At 31.3% G+C, this 19,849-nt stretch overlaps 1 protein-coding gene across 2 annotated transcripts in view; it reads left to right on the forward strand.

Annotated features, from left to right (window-relative positions):
• The first annotated feature begins 8,534 nt into the window (after positions 1-8,534).
• The window catches only part of LOC146992678 (uncharacterized), a 199,402-nt gene continuing 188,087 nt past the window's right edge, over positions 8,535-19,849 (forward strand). The window contains exon 1 of one of the 2 annotated variants that reach the window (XM_085809058.1): positions 8,535-8,946. In XM_085809058.1, coding sequence (XP_085665184.1) covers positions 8,909-8,946 — 38 coding nt within the window. In that variant the 5' untranslated portion in view covers positions 8,535-8,908. The remainder of the gene's footprint in view (positions 8,947-19,849) is intronic. The other variant, XM_085809057.1, reaches the window with a different exon arrangement.

Raw genomic sequence — 19,849 nt, forward strand, 5'->3', positions numbered from 1 at the left:
ATTTAATGTCCTATCCGAAATTATATTACTACTCATATAGAAAGTTTTATTATTATTTCATACATACGGCAGTTTTCATAAATTAGGTAATACATAGGAAAATCGCAATACCTCAGTACGTAGCTAATTTAAAAGTGTTGGTTGAAACTTTTATTATATGAGTTTAAAGAAATTCTCAAAACCGTTTTATGCTAAAGTTGGCTGAAATTAATATACGAAATATTACGTCGGGTAAAGGTTAGCAAAGTTAAATTAAAAAAAAGTACGTTGCCGATTATCGAAATTCCGTTATTGAGTTTTATCCGAGTTTCACGAAACTCTGAACTCTTCCTGGAATTATTATCATTATTCCACGTTTATGGAAGGTATAATTATCTGTAATGTTCAGTATTAGTCACAGTTCTGAGAACAAACCTTGATAGTCAAAATCATTACAGATACTTCTAGCACTCCAAGGGTATCGGTTGCTTTTCAGCTTTTTCTCGATTTCTTTAATTACTGAAGAAATGGTTCTTAAATTGAAGAGAAATTTGGGACTTTAATAAGACCAGGCAAGTGAAAGCCTGTCGAGCACACTGTACAGTGGTTAGAGAAGCCTGCTCCGGTACCGAAGGGTCAGAGTTCGAATCCCGAGTAAGATAAGGATGTTTTTAAATGTAGAGTATCCTTGCACTCTAAATATGCGGCGAGCCGAAAGTCCTCTCGTGTAATTTGGTGGAAGGGAAAAGACTGAAAAACCCTCGGAATACCCCCCCAGGCTGCTTTTCCTCAAAATTGGGGTAGAAAATAAAACCTCTCTTTGGAGTAAGCTCTGGTAACCATTTTTCCATGTAATATGGGCACGATCATAACAACAACAACAAGGACGCAAAGCTGTAAAATTAACCATATCTGCAAGTGTTTTGGTAACTTAACTTGCTGAACTTTGTAAAGCACGTATGTAAAAAGAAACAGCTGCTATTCGGAATCTTAATACAGGCATATTTGTCCGCTAAAAGGGATATAATTACGTAAATTATCGGGGACTGTTAACGCGGATAATTTCCACGAGATAATGATGGTCGCATAATCTTACTTTAACTTACCGATGTGACTGGATGCGCATGTCACAGATATTTTTAATTCTTTTAACATTCCTCAAAATTAAAAAAAAAAATACTGCTCCTCCTAAGCGATGTACGGTGTGTAACATAACAGATTTTACTTTTAAAAGAAATAGTTTTACTGTTCTGAGTATAAAATGACAAAATTTCAACATGAAATAAATATATCTACCTTTCCTAGGACAGTGTTTGTGATAAATAGTTGCATTTCATTCAGCGGGTCTCTTTTAACAACCAGTCTTTGGTAGTTACGTGTTAACTAGCATTACTGACTATCCGACCGCCCTTTAATCTTGTTCATGGCGTATAATCGCTTTTCTATGTCAATATCGAGTGCTCACAATGCTTATAAAAATGTAGGACTACTAACGTTGCTTCGCGCTGATAATCATGGTGTTTACGGATTTAATTGAAAATAAAATTTTCTATTCCTAAAATGTTGTACGGAGGCTGCTTGGGGTTTTGTTTGGGATTCAACATATGCTCCATGACGTAAAGGTTAAGAAAATTAAATGGCTAGACTCTAGGTACCGTAATCGATCCGGACTTCATATTTAAAAATAATATTAACTTATTTTGCCTTCAGTTTAAAAGAGTATTTTTTTCACCTTTCGATTTGAAATTCTTATTTCTTTGCCGAGAGGAAATGACAAGGGAGCAGTGAGTTGTTTGGCAAAAGACATACTTTTAATAAAGAAGGTAGTAAGCAGTGAAATCTGAGAGGTGCTGTTCTATGGCTGCGACGATAACTGTACTTGGTTAGGTATCTTTTCGTCCATCTCGGTTATAATCCAAGGTTCTTGTTTCACTGTACATTCCGCGTGTGTTTATGACTTATTAAGCAGGTTCTAAAACTTGGGAATAATGTGTCAGCTTTCGTTTCAAAAATTTGTCCTTCTTAATCCTCACTTTGATTGGTCCCTTCCCTTTTTAGTGGCATGTTGTTCCCTAGATCTGCACTTGTTCTTATAATAACGACCCTTTCAGTCATGATTTCTTTCAATTCGGACTCGAACTAATTTTGAAAAGTTTCGTTTCAAGGTAAAGTTGAATTGCAGATAACGAATATATCTGCCTTTTGCAAGCGAGACAGTTTCGAATGTCATATTTGCGTAATATAAGCACGTTCTATGACATTTCAATATTTTAGAAGCACTTACGAGATTTTTTATTTTTCTTCGTAATTTCCTTTAGTATGGTTTACACACATGTTTTAAACGATTTACATACTAAAGTGCTATTAGCGAGTATTTTATATAAACAACATCCAACTGTCACTGATTTTTTATAAAAATGTGCATAATTAAACTAGTTGAGGCATACCAAGGTAATACTTAAGGCTTAATTTTTGTGCTTTGAAGCACTTTCTATGTTACATATATGCGGAAAAATCTTGTTATTTTTGCATGGGTATTTGATACTATTTGCTAATTTCGACCTTAGAAATCGCAATTCATCTAAAATAAGAAATAACTGCAGGGTGGAAAATTGGGCGAAGATGAAGAGTTTGTTACACTCGGTTATCGTATCTCATTAATTTTGTAGTTAATTACATCACTTTGCAGAAGGGTTTTGCGATGAATGTTAATGATAAGGAAAAGCAAATGCAAAATATCTAGATTTTATTCACTCATTTGGTCTATTTTAACTGCTAACATATTATTAAACATTTATTTTTGGGGGGGTTATGGAGACGCAGGCAAGAAAATCAGCCGACAGAAGAGATGTTTTCGTAGAAAACTTTCTAAGGGGAACTGGTTCATATCCACGTACACATGGAAAAAACAACGCCCCGTGTTCAATACATCTAAAGCTGCAAACCTGGATTCACTGAATACTGATAGTTCGACCCCGGATTCGAAACTGGATCTAAATACCGGTGTTCAACGAATTTACCGCTCATCTGCTAGTCTTATTTGTATATTTTCTTTTGTCACAGGCTGGGCCAAGGAACTAGGATCATGCAACAGCTTTTCAAAATTCAGCACTTACAATGCTTTGTTTAATAAAATTAGCAAATAATATTAATTTCTTAAATCAGTATGTATGCAGAATAGTTCAGAAGAAATGTTTAATCTAATTGCATATTTTATTAATATTTTTTCTTATGGTATACATTTATCCAATAAAAGTTCCAGACTTAGATATTAATTTCTCCAAAATATACACTAGATACTGCACCCTGTTTACTAAACTCTTCAAATATTCATATTAAAATCTATGGTCGTTAGCCATAAGAATCCTTCATAATGCTTCAAACATTTTTCATAATGCTTCATAATGCTTCAAAAAATGAAATTTTTACATATTTCCCTTACTTTTTCTCAGAATTTCTCGTTTAAATACTGTCACGTCTCACTTTTCTAGTACACCAGAATAAAATTCTTTAACGGTCACTGCACTATTGACAAGCAAGTTAAGTTTAGCTTTGTGTTAATTTCAACTAAAACAGCTCAAAACCTTTAGAGAGCAAAATATCCGTATTCTGTCGTTGCCGGGAGCAAGTATTCGCAGTCAAAATATTTGCTCTGGTAATGTGAAAATGATTCAGTTTGTTTCTTGAAATGCAATGACTGGTTTAGATTAATTAAATATGAGAAAGCTCTCTTCTTGTTTGCTTTTTGTGTTTGAGGAGGACTTTACGGGAAACTGGCTTGTGTTTACGTCACTCGTGGGAAAAGTTACTGAAACCCCATATCGAAAACAGAACTAGAGAAACTACCAATTTTGTTCTGCTTTCAGCCTATCGGTCATCGGTAGATTTAGAATACAGTTAGCCTATGCTGTTAAAATAACACCTAATCGAGACAGATTTCTCCTTAAAATTTAAGTTCATCTTTTAGATATATTACATCAGTTATACTTTTGTTGTAATATTTTTTAAGACACTTTAAGTTTTCAAGTGAAAGTAGTAGGAAAGTGTATAACAAAATCAGAATTTAAGCGTGAAAAGCAATTATTTCTACTTCTTCCTCTTTCCTCTTTTCCCCTTTTCTTATTGTTATACAGTTAGCCTATGCTGTTAAAATAACACCTAATCGCGGCAGAGTTCTCCTTAAAATTTAAGTGCATCTTTTAGATATATTACATCAGTTATACTTTTGTTGTAATATCTTTTAAGACACTTTAAGTTTTTCAAGTGAAAGTAGTGGGAAAGTGTATAACGAAATCAGAATTTAAACGCGAAAAGCAATTACTTCTACTTCTTCCTCTTTCCCCTTTTCCCTTTTCTTATTGTTCCTATTAGAATATAAAAAAGAATCAATATAATTCCTAGAGAGCTCAGATAGAATCCCTCAATCAAGTAAAACCTCACAGAGTGAAATTTTTTTCCTTTTAAATATAAAGGAAAGAATTTAAGATGAAAATCATTTAAAGAAGTAAAATTTACTTTTTTGTTTTAAAAATAATTGTTATTTACTAATTTATATGAAAAAAACAAGAAAAAGGGGAAATGTTTACTTCTCTTCGAATTATAATGCACCTAATAATAATAATAAAATACATATACCTGGTTCAAGTACACTATGAATAAGAAATGAAACACAGGGAGAAGAAAGCACCATTGCTGTTTAGAATTACATTTCACTCGAACTTCTAATAATATATTTTACACTCGCATATGGCAAATGATAGACTTCGCATTTTTGCTTGAGTTCCATCAAAGGGTTAGATTTCTATGCATAATATCGACCTTTTCTATTGCGTTTAGAAAATACGGGCAAAACATATTTTACATTTCTGGAAAAAGTCAATAGTCCATGGTTACCAGAAATTATGTTTACATTCCTTTAAAATACACATTTTTTCCCCATTTTCCTGTGCTAAGTTATGCTACAGTAGTTTCTTTTCTTGTGCACATATTATCTGTCATTATAAATAACGCAATGAGCTCCTAATAAATAGCTCATACAATTTTCAAAGTTTATTGCTCAACTAAATTAATAGTTAACCTTTTGTCTTCCTGTCCAATATTTTCAGTCTGTATGAATCTCTTAGTAGACAGATAGGGAAATAAGAAGAGTGCATATAACAGAATAAAATGGGAAGATGGGACAGATCTTTGATTGGGAAAATAACAGCTTGCATTTACGTCTACTACCTGCCGATATTAATTTGAGGTATGAACCGCCACCGTTGCTAAGATGACAGAGAAAATTTGACTTTGTAATGAGGGAAAGTCTCTGCAAAAGTAATTATTTTAGTTCGAAAATAATAAATGCCTAATTGTCAAAGAAACAATCCAATGTAAATTTTAAAATTAGACAAAAAAGCAGCTTTAGACTAGAGTAGGTTTTAAGTAAAATCCTTAAGTGAGAAATGTAAATAAATAAAATATTTTATTCAAATTTGACACAATCCTAAGGTTGCTTTTTTGCCAAACTGTAGAGTGGATGAGCACTTTTATGTAGGTTTCCCTTAAATTTTATATGCTATTTGTACCTAAATAAGACAAAATATTCTACTGAGACATCAGTATTTACCTTACATTGCGACATCTCTGATTTAGTATGTAAATCCATGTTTTGGTTATAAATTTCAGCTTGCGCTATTTTTAAAATTTAAATAGTCATTTAAAATTTTTTATTCGGATTTGCCGATTAAAGTTAGTGTAGCAGATTGTGGAGCTTATTCGCCAGAAGACCGAGCAAAACTAAGAGATAGGGAGGGAAACCAATTGCTCTTGACAAGTTCTTATTTTTTATAAATTTATTATATACGACTTTATAAAAGGTTCATTTATTAAAATGACAAATAACTAGACCTGCTTAGATAATTAATTTAAAATGATTTTCTCCCTATAACGAGTTTTAATATCATATAAAATTCATGCATCAGGTTACATTTGTTTCACATTCCTTGTAAAAGTCGTTTTATTTTTTGGGTTACGGCAAAGTAGGCAAGATTTATCTGACTAAAAAAGTGATGCCTTCGTGGGGAAAGTTTTGAGGAAATTTATATTTTACATGAAGGAAACCATGAAAACTCTCATGCTGCCAGCTCGTTCGCTGGAATTTAAACCCGGTTCGAACTATCAGTGTTAAAGCTCCGCCGCTGATGGGCCTTATGCGTATAAATGCGGTAAAACCTTAACATGACTCTTGAAGTTCGACTAAACGAGATAGGCTACGTAAATACTATAAGCAATAAAAATAATTCTAATTCTCCAACAGTTAGCGTATGTTAAAAATACGTGAACTATTTTAGATAATAAAATTAATTGTTTTAATTTTGATTTATTATGTAAAAACTTGATAGAGCTATTTAAAAAAGTTTAATAAAAATATTTGAATTGTATTCGACTCTGTCATCTTTTTAATCCATTTTCGAGAGCTAATAATCGCTTAACCAAGATTTTGGATGACGCAAAGTTTTTTCATATCAAGATCAGCATAAAAAGCATTCCTAATATTATCACTGTTGCTGAAAACTTGTTAAAAACATTATGTTTATGGAAGCAGAAAACATAAAAATTCAGCTGTGTCCTCACCGGGATTCGAATTACAATGAAATAATTTCTTATATTCTCCTGCCACTTAAAAGGTGAAGAGATAGGCACGGGATCCAGTCGATTAAATCCAAGGGGTTAGGAATTATCACCCACTACTCTGTAGTTCGAGAGCCATTGCAGAGACTAATAAGTTTCTGAAACCAGGAAACATGAAATAGTCTCCAGGGTCTTTTAACTTGCTAGCTGTACATTCTAACCACTTACACCACGGGAGCACGCGATACTTTCTTTAAACCAGCTTAAGTATTTTCGAAAAGAAACAAAATCACTTTTATATATAATTTTTTTCACTTTTTATCTTCCTGTTCTTCATGTGCATGCTGTTCTAACTGACAAAAATTAGTTTTGCTTGAATGTCTCGCAAGGGATTTAAGCAAATTTTTAATATCTTCATTACCAAATTTATTGACTGCGATTTCTTTTCTAGTTCGTTGATTTATTCAATAATATTACCAGCCAGTGTATTAAAGCAAATGTAATCAAATGCGCTGCAGATTATCGACAAAACCGATACTCGTAAAGAGAAAAAAAAACGCATTGAATGAATAATTATTATCTCTAAACAGAAAATGCGTATCAATTTATTCAGTTGGGCTAATTGATTACTGTATATACAGAATTCGTGTTAAGCGAGCTTGTCATAAATCCAGTAAGCTAAGTTCATGTTTACTTCATGTAAATAACGTCATTTTTCACACTGAGCAGAAGGATTACTTTTTCCACAAAATAAGTCTAAATACACTGTAATAGCTTAAATATACTTTTTAACAAATAAAAAAACTAATCATTTGTTTATAAATAAAGTAAACAAATGGTTCCCTTCCTAACAGAATTTTTCCTAAAATTCCTTCATGTAGAAATTTAACTAGGATTAAGATAATGATTCCATCAAATAAGAAAGTATTTTTCAACCAATTTACAACGTATACAGAGATGTTTTATGGCATAGATATTCCAAATATGAAAAGAAGCATTTTTTCCATCTGCGTGATATTTGTATTTGTGTTTTATGAAAACTAAATATGATGCTGCTAGCCTTCTTTTCCGAGCTTCTCTTCCCCACCTCCCCGTTTTTATCTGCAATAGAGAATAACCCTCGCAACTAGGTATTTTAACGAAAAAAGCTTAAAGACTTGTTTCTATCGTTTTTACTTTTCTTGCTTTAAATCTTTATTTTAAAATTGTATTTTTATTTAACGGTTTAAGTTCCGCCTATTTTGCGCGTGTATATTAAATTTTCCTTTACCCGCGGTTAATCTAATATACTAAGCATAAAATATATTAACCTTTCCATGGACATTGGAAATTTGCATGAAACGTTTTTTGCATTTACGCAATTTAAAAGAAAAATAGGTTCTATAATAAAAAAAAACAAAAGGATTTAAAAGATGAAGAACGGTTTTATAAACATTTATTTATTTTGAGACGATTCAAGTTGTTTCATATTTATTCTGACTAAATGTTCTCAATACTCAACAAATATTCGAATTCGCATTAAGAACAAGTCAGCATTCTTACTTGTAAAGTATAACCTTTGGATAACTACAACGATTATTTACTTGTGGTTGGTTTAGTTAAATTGCTGTGACTCGCGGGAAAAAATTACGTACACTAGCTGGTTAGCTAATACTCCCTTATTTAAACTTAAATGATTTAAAAAATTTCTTAATAAGAAAATCTGGTAAAATAAATTTTATTACTTAAAACAAGGAAGAAAGCAATCAAAAACAAGATACCGATGCCAGAGTATCTCGCAGGATTTGTATTTCCCCTGACAGCAAAACCAAATCCTGTAATTGCCCTGTCAGCAAATACAAGTCTGATAATATCTGCGCTACAAAAAAACAAACGTCAATCAGCCGCGAAACCAACTGTTTATTCACATGCAGTAAGCTCATAATTATATGAACTGAGCGGAACTTCCGACAGTAATGAGATAAAATTTAATCTACATTGACCAGATTGTTGATGTCGTTAAAAGAATGTCTGAGGATAGAATAGAACATAAGGACTTTCAAATAACCATTTGCATTCAGTAATAACGGTATGATGTGCCTAAGCATGCTTAAACTGCAGTGATGTTCTATAGGCTGTTGTCGAGTAAAAATCTGAATGCAAAAATAGTCAAGAAGTATTTGAAGAGCATTTATGAGAGGAAAAACCCGAACTCTCTTGATTAACCTGGATGTTTCAAACAGGATCATGCTTCTCCACACTCTGCTTACCTTCTAATTGGTTTTAAAAAATCCGTATGATGGCGCGGCCTTCACATACACTATAGATCAGAAGTACAATGGAAAGCAATGGCGGCTCGAATATTATATGCTTAAGGTAAGTAAAATAATTTTGTAAAATATTTAAAACCTATAAATGTATTTATAATTTTGCAATTGAATACATTTGCAGAATCTTATCAGTTTTAAACTTAATACAATGTTTAGTGTTTTTCGTTTAAATACAAAGTTTATAAGATAACTTTAATAATATTCTAGTATATTACTAGAACAACTCAGTACTGTTCGAATGATTGTACAACGGAAAATTTACTAAATGATTAACGTCGGAGGATTGTCGCATGAAATTATCTAAATTCCTCAATATATTTTTTAGGAAATTGTTTTGTTTGTTCATTTGCGTATTGTGTTTGTATTAGCTGTAATATTAATGTAAAATTTAATATATATGTAAACAAAATTGCGATTTATGAATTGTTCGATAAAATCTGAAAAGTGCATTATAGGTGTAATTCCGCTGTAATAAAATTCGTACCGAACTTTATGAAAGATGATGATTTTTTTAAGAAAAAATTTAGGATGTTAAGTACAAGAGAAACAAGGTAAACTGACGTAGAGTTCATGCACTGTCAGGGATTGAAAGCGATCACTTTTCTCAGCATGGAGTGTCATTCTTTTCCAATACACCACTTCTAAATTTTCCTTTTTTTATATGAGATATACTTAGATTATTTATGATTAGAAATGAATGGTTTGCAGCATTCAAGTAATTGTTTCTGATTTGTTAAATATTAGCAGCTAATTTTCTGTTTATAATCAGGAACATTTACTTAACGTGCACAAAGATGCATGCTATCACTGTATTCTAACCTTATGATCGATTTTCAAATATTTTGCATTAAATTAAGCTTAAGTGCAGCAGCAGGCTGTTTCGAACCTTCTCATAAATTCCGACAGTTTCTGTGTGGCACATTTATCTGATTGATTGAGATAAAGAAATTAACTGGTAAAAATATCGCGTACTTTAAAATTAACTTAAATTTTTAACAGTGTTTTGTACTAAATTTATAATAACAACCAAGTTGTTAAGTGAATTTGGATTCAGATGTTTAATTAAAGCAACATTTGATAATTGTAGATCTTCTGGACTGCTATCAGTTGCTAGTAGCAACTGAATTCTCGAGAGATTTAAGCAAATGCTTTACTTGTTCAACAATTAAATGTGTTTGCAATTTCCGAAATACTCACTAATGCTTCTCTACATTTCATGTAACCTTTACGTACTAAAGCCAAATAAATTAAGTATATTAGATCTTACCAACATAACATACCGTTTTATGACTCTTCAGTGTTGCAGATATGTATAAATTGTTTTCAATTATCTGTTTCCAATTTCGAAGTATAAACTTATTTTGCAAATAAACTGTTACTTTTGAGAACTTGAAATTAAATATATTAAATATATCAGGAGTGCTCCTCATGAGGAGCACTCCTGATATATTTAATTAATTTCATTATATAACTTTCTTTACAAGCACGCTCTCTTTATAAACAGAATAAGAGTTCTCCTGATGTATCGTTTGCGAAAGCAAAGGATGCATCAACTAATTATACATTTCACTATATTTAAGTTAACATTCGGTTACGTAAATACATTAACATTCTTAATTTTCTTTTCATATTTGCTAGGAATATATTAACAGTTTTACTGTAGTTCATTTGCAACTGCTTTTATAAAATTGTATCTATAACTTTTCAGAATCTAAGTCGTTCAACATGCCAACAAAATTTCTTATACTCAAGAACTCAGCTCAAAAAACGTTTCACCAATAACGTCAATAATATTCTTTTAAACTGAAATCGCAACATAAGGTGTGCTGTGGTGTATTTAATTATTGCAAAGCACACTAGGGCTATCTGCCTAAGAGGAGGGATGCCTTCGTGGAGGACTTTCTAAGGGAAACTGGCTCGTATGCACGTTACACATGGGGAAAACCACGAAAACACCCATGCAGCCCGCCCGTTCGCGGGATTCGAACCTCGGACCGAGCTACCAGTGTTCAGCGACTTTACCGCTCGGCCGCTGGTGGGCGCGCAACATAAGGAATTCATAGAATATTATACAGATTTCAGAATCACATTCTTCAGAAATAATGGTGCTAATCTGTTTTTCTAAAAATAATATATATTTACGAGGACAATTTTGTAATACAATCATTAAAGAATTTTACTAATGTTGCCCCAAACTAACGAATTAATTTTTTCCAAAATGTCTGAAATGTTTAGGTGGTGTGGTGGTGTATTTAATTATGGCAAAGCACACGAGGGAGCACTGCCTAAAGGGAGGGATGCCTTTCGTGGAGGACTTTCTAAGGGAAACTGGCTCGTATACACGTTACACATGGGGAAAACCACGAAAACGCCCATGCAGCCAGCCCGTTCGCGGGATTCGAACCTCAGACCGAACTACCAGTGTTCAGCGTCTTTACCGCTCGGCCGTTGGTGGGCCCTGAAATGTTTAGGAATCGTCCTCTTTTTATTTCAATTACTTTTTCAAGAAAAATATTCAAACAGGAACAAATAGTGATAAATCAATTGTTCCATGCATCGTGTGATAATATTTTTTAAAAAAGTGCTACTTCATGCTATTTGCTCCCACACTATAAAAATATAACTTCTTACAGTATATGTTCATTTTTTAAAATATAAGTCAAAGGTACGAAAAGAACGAATTAATCATTAATAATAATAAGAATAATATAATTATTATTATCACCATCATCGTTATCATCTTCACTACTACTACTATTATTTTTGCCTATTTTAGTAAGTTTGAAGTTTAATATTCGACATTTTGCATCGACATTTATTCATCGTTTATTCAAAAATTTCAGCAGTACGTATTTGTATTTTCTATAATTCACTACAGGTTGACATTTTTAGAAAGTCATTTGGATATGCAAAGAGGCAGTTCTTCTTAGCGGCAATTACTTTGAAATGAACTGATTATAATCCTCTTAAACTTATTTTTACCTAACCGCATTTATTTGCGTAGGATAACACTTCCAAATAAGAAATAAACCATCAACTAGTTCTAACAAGGAGCATAGACATTTTACTCGTTGTTGCTTGTTGCTTCTGTTTCCATTTGAACTTCCATTTGTTTAAATCGATCAAGAGAGATTTATTGAATAGAGTGCTATTCTATCTTTTATGCATATTTCATAAATGATAGTTAGGTTGCCTAGGAAACATAAGCTTTCCTCAGAAAGTGCTTAGCTCCGTAAATATTTTACTTTTATCCGATTACAGTGTATTTGATACAGTTTGCAGAATTCCTTGTTTGAAACAATTATCCTTCATTCAAAATGTTATGAAAAATGCAAAGTTACATATCAAAATACTTTGAGTAAATAGAGAAAACTATTATAACAAGTTAAATTTAAGTATAAAATAAAGTGAAAAGTTATTAGCAGAAAAGAAGTCTTAAAATATGTGTTTACTAAATTTATTTCATTGCACTATAAGAAGAAATATGTAAATTTAATAGCTCCAGTTTATTAATACTGCAATTTGTTTATTTATCTGCACGACTTCTATTAATGCAGATTTGGATTATTAGAAAATGGCAAAGTTTTTATTGCCGATGAATACTTTAATCAGAATTGAGCAAAGAAAAATATTTTACTAAAACTTTATTTTGAAGTTTATTTTATTAAAATAACTAAGAGTATTTCGAAACCAATAACATTAAAATCATCAACACGACAACAGTAGTTATAAATTTTAATAAACATATAGTTTGTATTGATACGAATGTCTATAAAAAAGTTATGCAAATGGTATATAAATTTGTTTTTGTGATGTTTAGAAGCGGGTTGGAGAAGAATGGAGATAGACATAATAAAGAGTTACCTTTCGCCTTTGCACGAATGATTAATAGAACAAACAAATAAAACTCCTACGTCGGATTTTATAATTGTGTAGCATTAGAGAACTATTGAAGTATGATTTCCCGAGGAAATGTTGCAACCCCCAGTAAGGGGAACTTTTTTGAGAAAGGAATATAGCTTAATGCATCATATTTTATGACACTTGGAAGGAGTAAAAAACAGAGAATTGTTCTGCATAGGTTTCAATCGGAAAATTAAAGATGAGATTGTATTGCATTACTTGATTCAGGCAAAACATTCAAGGATTATCTGGTTACAGGGATAGATGCCTTCATGAAGGATTTTCCAAAAGAAACTGCTCATGTTAAATGCAACACTATGAAAAACAAGATATAACTCTTGTGCAAAATTAAGAGGATTGGCACATCATGTCGAATTTCTGAAAAACTAATCGACAGATTTTTAAGAAAATTTGCCATGAATATATACATTTAAAACAGAGAACAAAATGTATCAATTTTTTTTTTTTTTTTTTTTTTTTTTTTTTTTTTTTTTTGCAAAATCTCTTATCGCTTTTTAAAAGCCAAATAGTCTTTAAGCAACAGTTTTAAAAATACCAAGCCATTATTGATGATGATAGTGATTATATAATTGATTACGACATTAAATATTTTTTGTTACACCCTTTTTCTCTCTGTCATTCAAAAATATTGTTTTTCGGATAACCTAATGTCGGATGAAAAATTATAAATTGTAATTTTCCGTTTTAAATTAAGGCTAATGTTCTTTTTTCTAAATATAAATGGAACTGAAGATGTATAATAGTATTTTTTAATTTTGTATAACTTTTATCTACGCTTTTAGTGAAACGTATTTCCGTGTTAATAGGATATTTGTATTTAATACAATTACCATCGCAAAGATTTAAAATCTATTATTTATACTTGCAATTATTTTCGGGTCTCTCTTTAGAAAAACATTCTAGCTTGCGTTAAATAGTCAGGCTGAAGTTTTAAGCACTAGCAGCTTTCAAAACACTGGCAAATAAGTATTGACACTTAAGCTGTAGCTTCTATCATTGCACTGACACTAATTGCTGCCTTTTGATTTTGTAAAATGTGTAACTGCCCTATCGCGATTGATTTATTAACTCTGTGAATTATTGGTAATAGATACTTTGTAGAGACATTAGGAATTTTTTGGAAGCAGACAAGATGAAATACATGCAACGCTTTCGCCGGGAATCGAACCACGGACCTCTGGAACATACGCCCTGTGTGCAGACCACCACACCACGAAGGCGGGAGAAATGCCTTATAACTTATATACTGATTATTTGAAACCTAGCACAACTGTAGCATGCATACTATGTTGACGCAAGATGCGCGTGCTCCCTTTACGTTAAATTTCAGAACTTGGAAACTCAGCTTTCACTAGACAAAGGCAGAAGTTTCAAGAAGTGTTATATTAGTGTAAAAGTTTAAGAAATTGTTAAAATGTTTCATTTCTTAACAGGAAGATAAAGTATTGCTTTATTATTATTATTTATTATTGGTTCCAGTGTGAATACTATTGGATAAATGTTTTGACTTTTTCTGTTACATACATGCATCACTTGCTCTATATAAGAATCATAGGACAGCTGTCAATTTCAAAATGACGCTCTTCAGAAAGATTAAGTATAAAATCTGGTTTTGTTTTAGGAGGGGTAGAGAAAATAATCAGATTAGAAAATAAACTTTACAGGTTATTGCAAATTAAAGTTAAAATTATATCTTATTAATTCTCTTTGATCAAATTACTAACCACTTTCCCTTAATATTTATAACAGCCCTAAATTAAGTTCACAAAGACTCTCTCTTTTTTTCTTTCTGCATATTTGATGAGATCCAAACGGATGATGATACAAAGATGACAAAACATGCATGCCAGTAACTTAAATGCTTTTGCATAAATTAAACGTTTATGCACGAAGCAAATTATAACTAATATTAGATGTATTTTATATTTTAGTAAAGGAATAAAAATTGCTCTTTCACTTTAACAAATCTTTCTCGTTGAAGTTATTTTGAACACGAGGAATTTCTAAATGCATTTCATATTTATATGTGGGCTTTAAGAAACTTATTTAATTATTCAGTTTAAAACTATCCGCAACTTTTGCCTATGTTCTTAAAGTCAAAGACCATTGGAGAAGGATTTGTAGCAAAACTTGGGCTATAGTAATGATCCGCTGAAAACTATTTTAAATACTCTCGGTAAAGCAAAAGGTCGAGAACAAGATCAAATACTTGAAAATCGCATATCTTGGAAAACGCTCTTTGCACTGGTTCAATAAAATCGGCGAGATTTTTTGATTCCATGTTACTTTAGCCTAAGTAGTTGTAGTAGTAGCTACTATTAAGTAGCTAAACGCTAATAAGTAGGCGTCATTTGCTCTCTGATTTTAAAAGCAAAGATTTTACTTATTTTATGAGTATTTTATTTCAAGTGTCAAAATCTGCTAAGGAAAAAGTATTATTTTATAGCATAGGAGATACAATTAAGATGCACTGAAGATGCAAAGATGGATTTCCAGCAAATTTAAACTTTAGTCTTATTGAATAAGAAGCTTTGATATTTCTTCAAACTGTTGACCAGCAAGACACTGATTAATATGATTGCTTTTAACAAATTAATTCTATTATATTGTTATTGTTCTTTAACATTTATTTTGAGGAGGAAAATAACAGCCTCCTGAAGAATTAATTATACATTAGGCGGGTTTTCTTAAGGTAGCGATTAAGTTGTTGCAGTTTTACTTATTGTCTTACAAATATGATTAATAAACAATTACTTTACTCATACATTAGTATGCTTCAAAATAAATAAACTATTAAAGAAACTTAAAAAGGAAGAATTATCATTCATCGAATTTACTCGATAAAAGACTCGATACACTCCAAATGAATGCGGAAAGGAGGGAGAAAATACCTCATGTATTATACAAATAAATACATATTTGAAATATTATACAAATAAATATATATTTGAAATATTAAATTCGATGAAGCTATGTTTTTCGATATGTTTCATTTGAAGAAAGCTAAAATTTAGAAAGCGTACTTAATCTTGAATATCATTACAGGTATTAAATTTAGCTATAATTTTAAGAGAAGATGAATCTATAAATATTTCAATTATTACAGAATATTAGTACTGGTATAAGGTATTTTCTCTCTCCTTACAGAGTGCCTTCGTGGTATAAATGGAAAGCACGTACGGCTAACAATCCGAATCCTGGTGAGGACTCTGCTCACTTTTCATGACTATTCATTCCATGTTTCCTTCTACAAAAAACATAAGAATTCTATAAGAGTAATACATAGCTTTAAAGAGAAGGTTGTGAGACACATTTATTGGGCCAACTGGTCAAACTGGAGAGGAGAGAGGCTGGATATTTATATTCATACAAATTGCACTAGTTTTTTGGTCAAAAAGAGAAGGATGAAGGGATATTTTCATAGAGTCTTTCTGAGGACTAAAGATAATCGTGGCGGAAATCTGAAAGACTCATGCAATTAAATGCTATATTTATAAACTTAAGTTAAATTTAATTAAGCTGTAGAAGAAATTAAATATTTTCAGTTAAACTTTTTTCGATTCTTCTGTAAGTCATACAGTTTTGCAGTTAGATTAGTTAGTCGCTTATTATTTTGGAATATTTTTGTTTAAAGTATATTCTAATTTTTCTTTAAATTCATGCAGCAGAAAGTTTATAATTACATAATATAACAGGACAATAAATTCCTGAAGAAGGAAATATTACATTGAATTTCTGTAATAGAATCTTTATCTGCATTAAAATATTCCTCAAATTTAAACAGAAACACAGAACATCAAGTTCAGCATGAATGTGTATTCTGATTCAAAATAGAAAGACCAGCTTATTTCCATTCCGGTTATTATTTGCTGAGTTGCCATATGTCAGCTATATTTCTTATTATATACAGTATAATAATTATAATGCAAGGAAAAATCTAAAGCATACAAAAAGTAATTTTAATTGTTGGCCAAGCAAGGAAACACTTTTTATACATATCTAAAAATCAATATTAAGGAACCCAATCAAACTGAAACAGAAAAGAGAGTGGAAGAATTCTTCCACATCCGGATCTAATAGTAATCATAGGTAAGAAGATTGCTCGCATATTAAAAACAGGAAATGTTTAAAATCAGAAGTTTTTATGGTTCGGCAGAAAGGTTTTTCATGAAAGTGTTAAAAAATCAGGCCTTATCTTCACCAAACAGTACGATTTCTCTACTAATCCATATTCATATTACTCATATTATAGAAAAGCATTGTAGCAATTATTCCGAAAGTAATGGCTAAAAGGCACTTTTCATTCTTCTCGAAAATAGAGAGTACTCACTTCTGTTTAACCCAAAGTAGCTTTTCTCTTGGCACTTGAACTAATAATCGCAGTAGACTGGTATCATTATTCAAACGAATTTTCATGAAATGCTGATTAAAAAAACACATTTGAGGAGATTTATTATGTACTGTCATAAAAAGCGTACAAAGGAGTCTTGTTGGTAAACATATCATTTACACTTATGTTGCCTGAGACTTTCTAATAACATTTAGGTTATTAATAACATTTCAAGAAGATAGAAGAAATTAAATCAAATTAATATTCAATTTTTAAATTAATATATTGCTTTTTATTGAATTTAACCTCATTTTAGCTCTTTAGCGGAAAGAAGTTTCATAGGGATTCGTTTCGAAATTCAATTTAAGAGATAATTCCGCTAATCCTGTAGCCTAGACATAAATCTTACTGGGATATAATCGTTACTTGGCCTAGATGTGAGAAATATTAAACCTTTATTCACACTGTAGTAATATTTAAAATTTTACAGCGGGCCAATTCGTTATATATCAGGGTGATGTCTATATTAGCCAATTTTATGATGTCTCTCACTTTGGAAGACAAGCTGAAGCCCAAATGTTCAACTTTTTGATCATCGATACTCCCAAACTTGTGAAATTCAGGGAAAAGAAATATTCATATAAATATTTAAGCTCTCATCACTGGAAGGAAACCAGATTGCTGTTTGAGTGACGAAAAGTTGAGTCATAGTATTGCAGACGTAAAATAAGAAACGCGTTATCGGAATTGGATTTCAAACCGATTTATCTATAATTCATCACTTTAAGCTCAGTAAGAGATGAAGTATCGTCTTTCTGTATATATATTTTCAAATGGCTACGGTAAAAACAACAACAGAATCGAAGAACAAATTTATTCTATTGTGCGTATGTATGCGTAGTATAGACTACAACAGCATGGCGGCTGAATTCTATTTTACCATTATTTGTCGAGTCACATGGATGAAAATCTAAACTTGAAATAAAATACATCTCGCTCTAAGATCAAGTTTTATTTCCGAAATCGAAAAGGAAATTCAATAACTTGTGTTGGAATTTGAATATCCCGAAATATATCTTAGAACGGAAATGGAGTGCATCATTCGCTTGAAATTTCGTTCAATATACAACCGAAGAGATCATCTAATTTTGCTATCTGTCATTCAGAAGTTGAATTTTGCTTTCGAAGACTATCTTCAAAAATTGTGCGCACTTTGAATTTAGTTTCTTCGAAAAGGTATTTTAACTCAAAATTAAAGAAATATTTCAAAGCATATAGAAGTATCTATCGTAAGGCGCATTACATATGACTCGTTGAATTTCAACGAATATACGTTTAATGTAATATCGCTCGTTTCTGATTTTAACATGGAAAAAGAATGTCGGTAATAGAGGATTTGATTTTGAATGTTTGCTAAATTAAGACCCATACATTTTCACGTATGCAAGCATTTCAAAGAGCTAAAAAAATTATAAGGCACACAGTATAGCTACTTTTATACACTGCAAACTAATTCAACGAATTTAAAACATACATTTCCTTATTACGTATTGGTATTGTTTACATTTATTCACAACTATCAATGTCCACTTATAAGGAATAAATTAGCTCATAAATCAATACGTCAGTTTCTCAAGAGAAAAAAGAGTTAAGCAACTTTAAATATAATGGAAATTGAAAACATTCGGTCTGTCTCAACAAAAACAACTTCAGTCAGTCTGTCTTGACAACAAAAGAAATTAAAAATTTACAAACAACTTACAAATTTGACTTACAAACAACACAAACAACTTACAAACAACTTTGGCAACAACTTTACAAATTTCTTCCACAGTTTTATTTTTTAAGTAACACGGTTACTGAATATTAGATTTTAGTGTTAAAATGTATTGAAAGTTGTTTCTATAGCTTGTAACTTGTAAGACTTCAAACATTTATGTGATTAACCATATTTAATGTAGGAAATACCAATGCCCGAACTGTTTTAAGACTCTTAAATGAAAATATTCAGTTTTACTTTGAATACCTGTATTGAATTAGCCGGGAAGTAAATTTTAACTGATATGTCATTAATGTAGTGTGTATAATAGAAATACCATTGAGTCTTTCTTTTCGTGAAATGGGAGTCCAACTTTAATCGTGAACATTACTTAACGCAAGCTTGCATTCATTATTAACAACGATGATTTCATTAAAAAAGCAAAATACTTTTACTGAAAAAAAAATGCTTTTCTTATTAGTTTTTTATTTGAGACCTAAAATACTACGAGGAAGAATTATGATATCTTAACACGATCTTTATTAAATAAAATGCATTTAGGAACACCTTGAACAATTTTAGTTGCTTTCCTTCTTTTCTATTAGCATTGAATTAAAATGTTCTAAGCATGTAACTGAAGATAAGCATTTCTTTTTAATTAAGCGCAGCATCTGAAAGCAAGTATTTAACTATGTAATTAAATTAATTAAGGATACTTGCTTTAAAAAGATAAAAACCGGTGCTTTTCCGGAAGAAAGTGCACTATCAATCACGGCATTTGGCTGTGTTGTACTGGAACTTTGCAGAAGTAGGGTATAACTAGAGCAAATGTTCTCTAATCTGGAGGCAGGATAGGTAAACAACTATGCTACATTTTTAATTTTCATCGTTTAATTGTACCAGGCTAGCGTGTCTACTATGAATGTATACCTTTAG

This window comes from Stegodyphus dumicola, chromosome X2 (assembly GCF_044657685.1).
Source record: "Stegodyphus dumicola isolate Sdum_Otavi_A_Nest chromosome X2, ASM4465768v1".
Classification (NCBI taxonomy): domain Eukaryota; kingdom Metazoa; phylum Arthropoda; class Arachnida; order Araneae; family Eresidae; genus Stegodyphus; species Stegodyphus dumicola.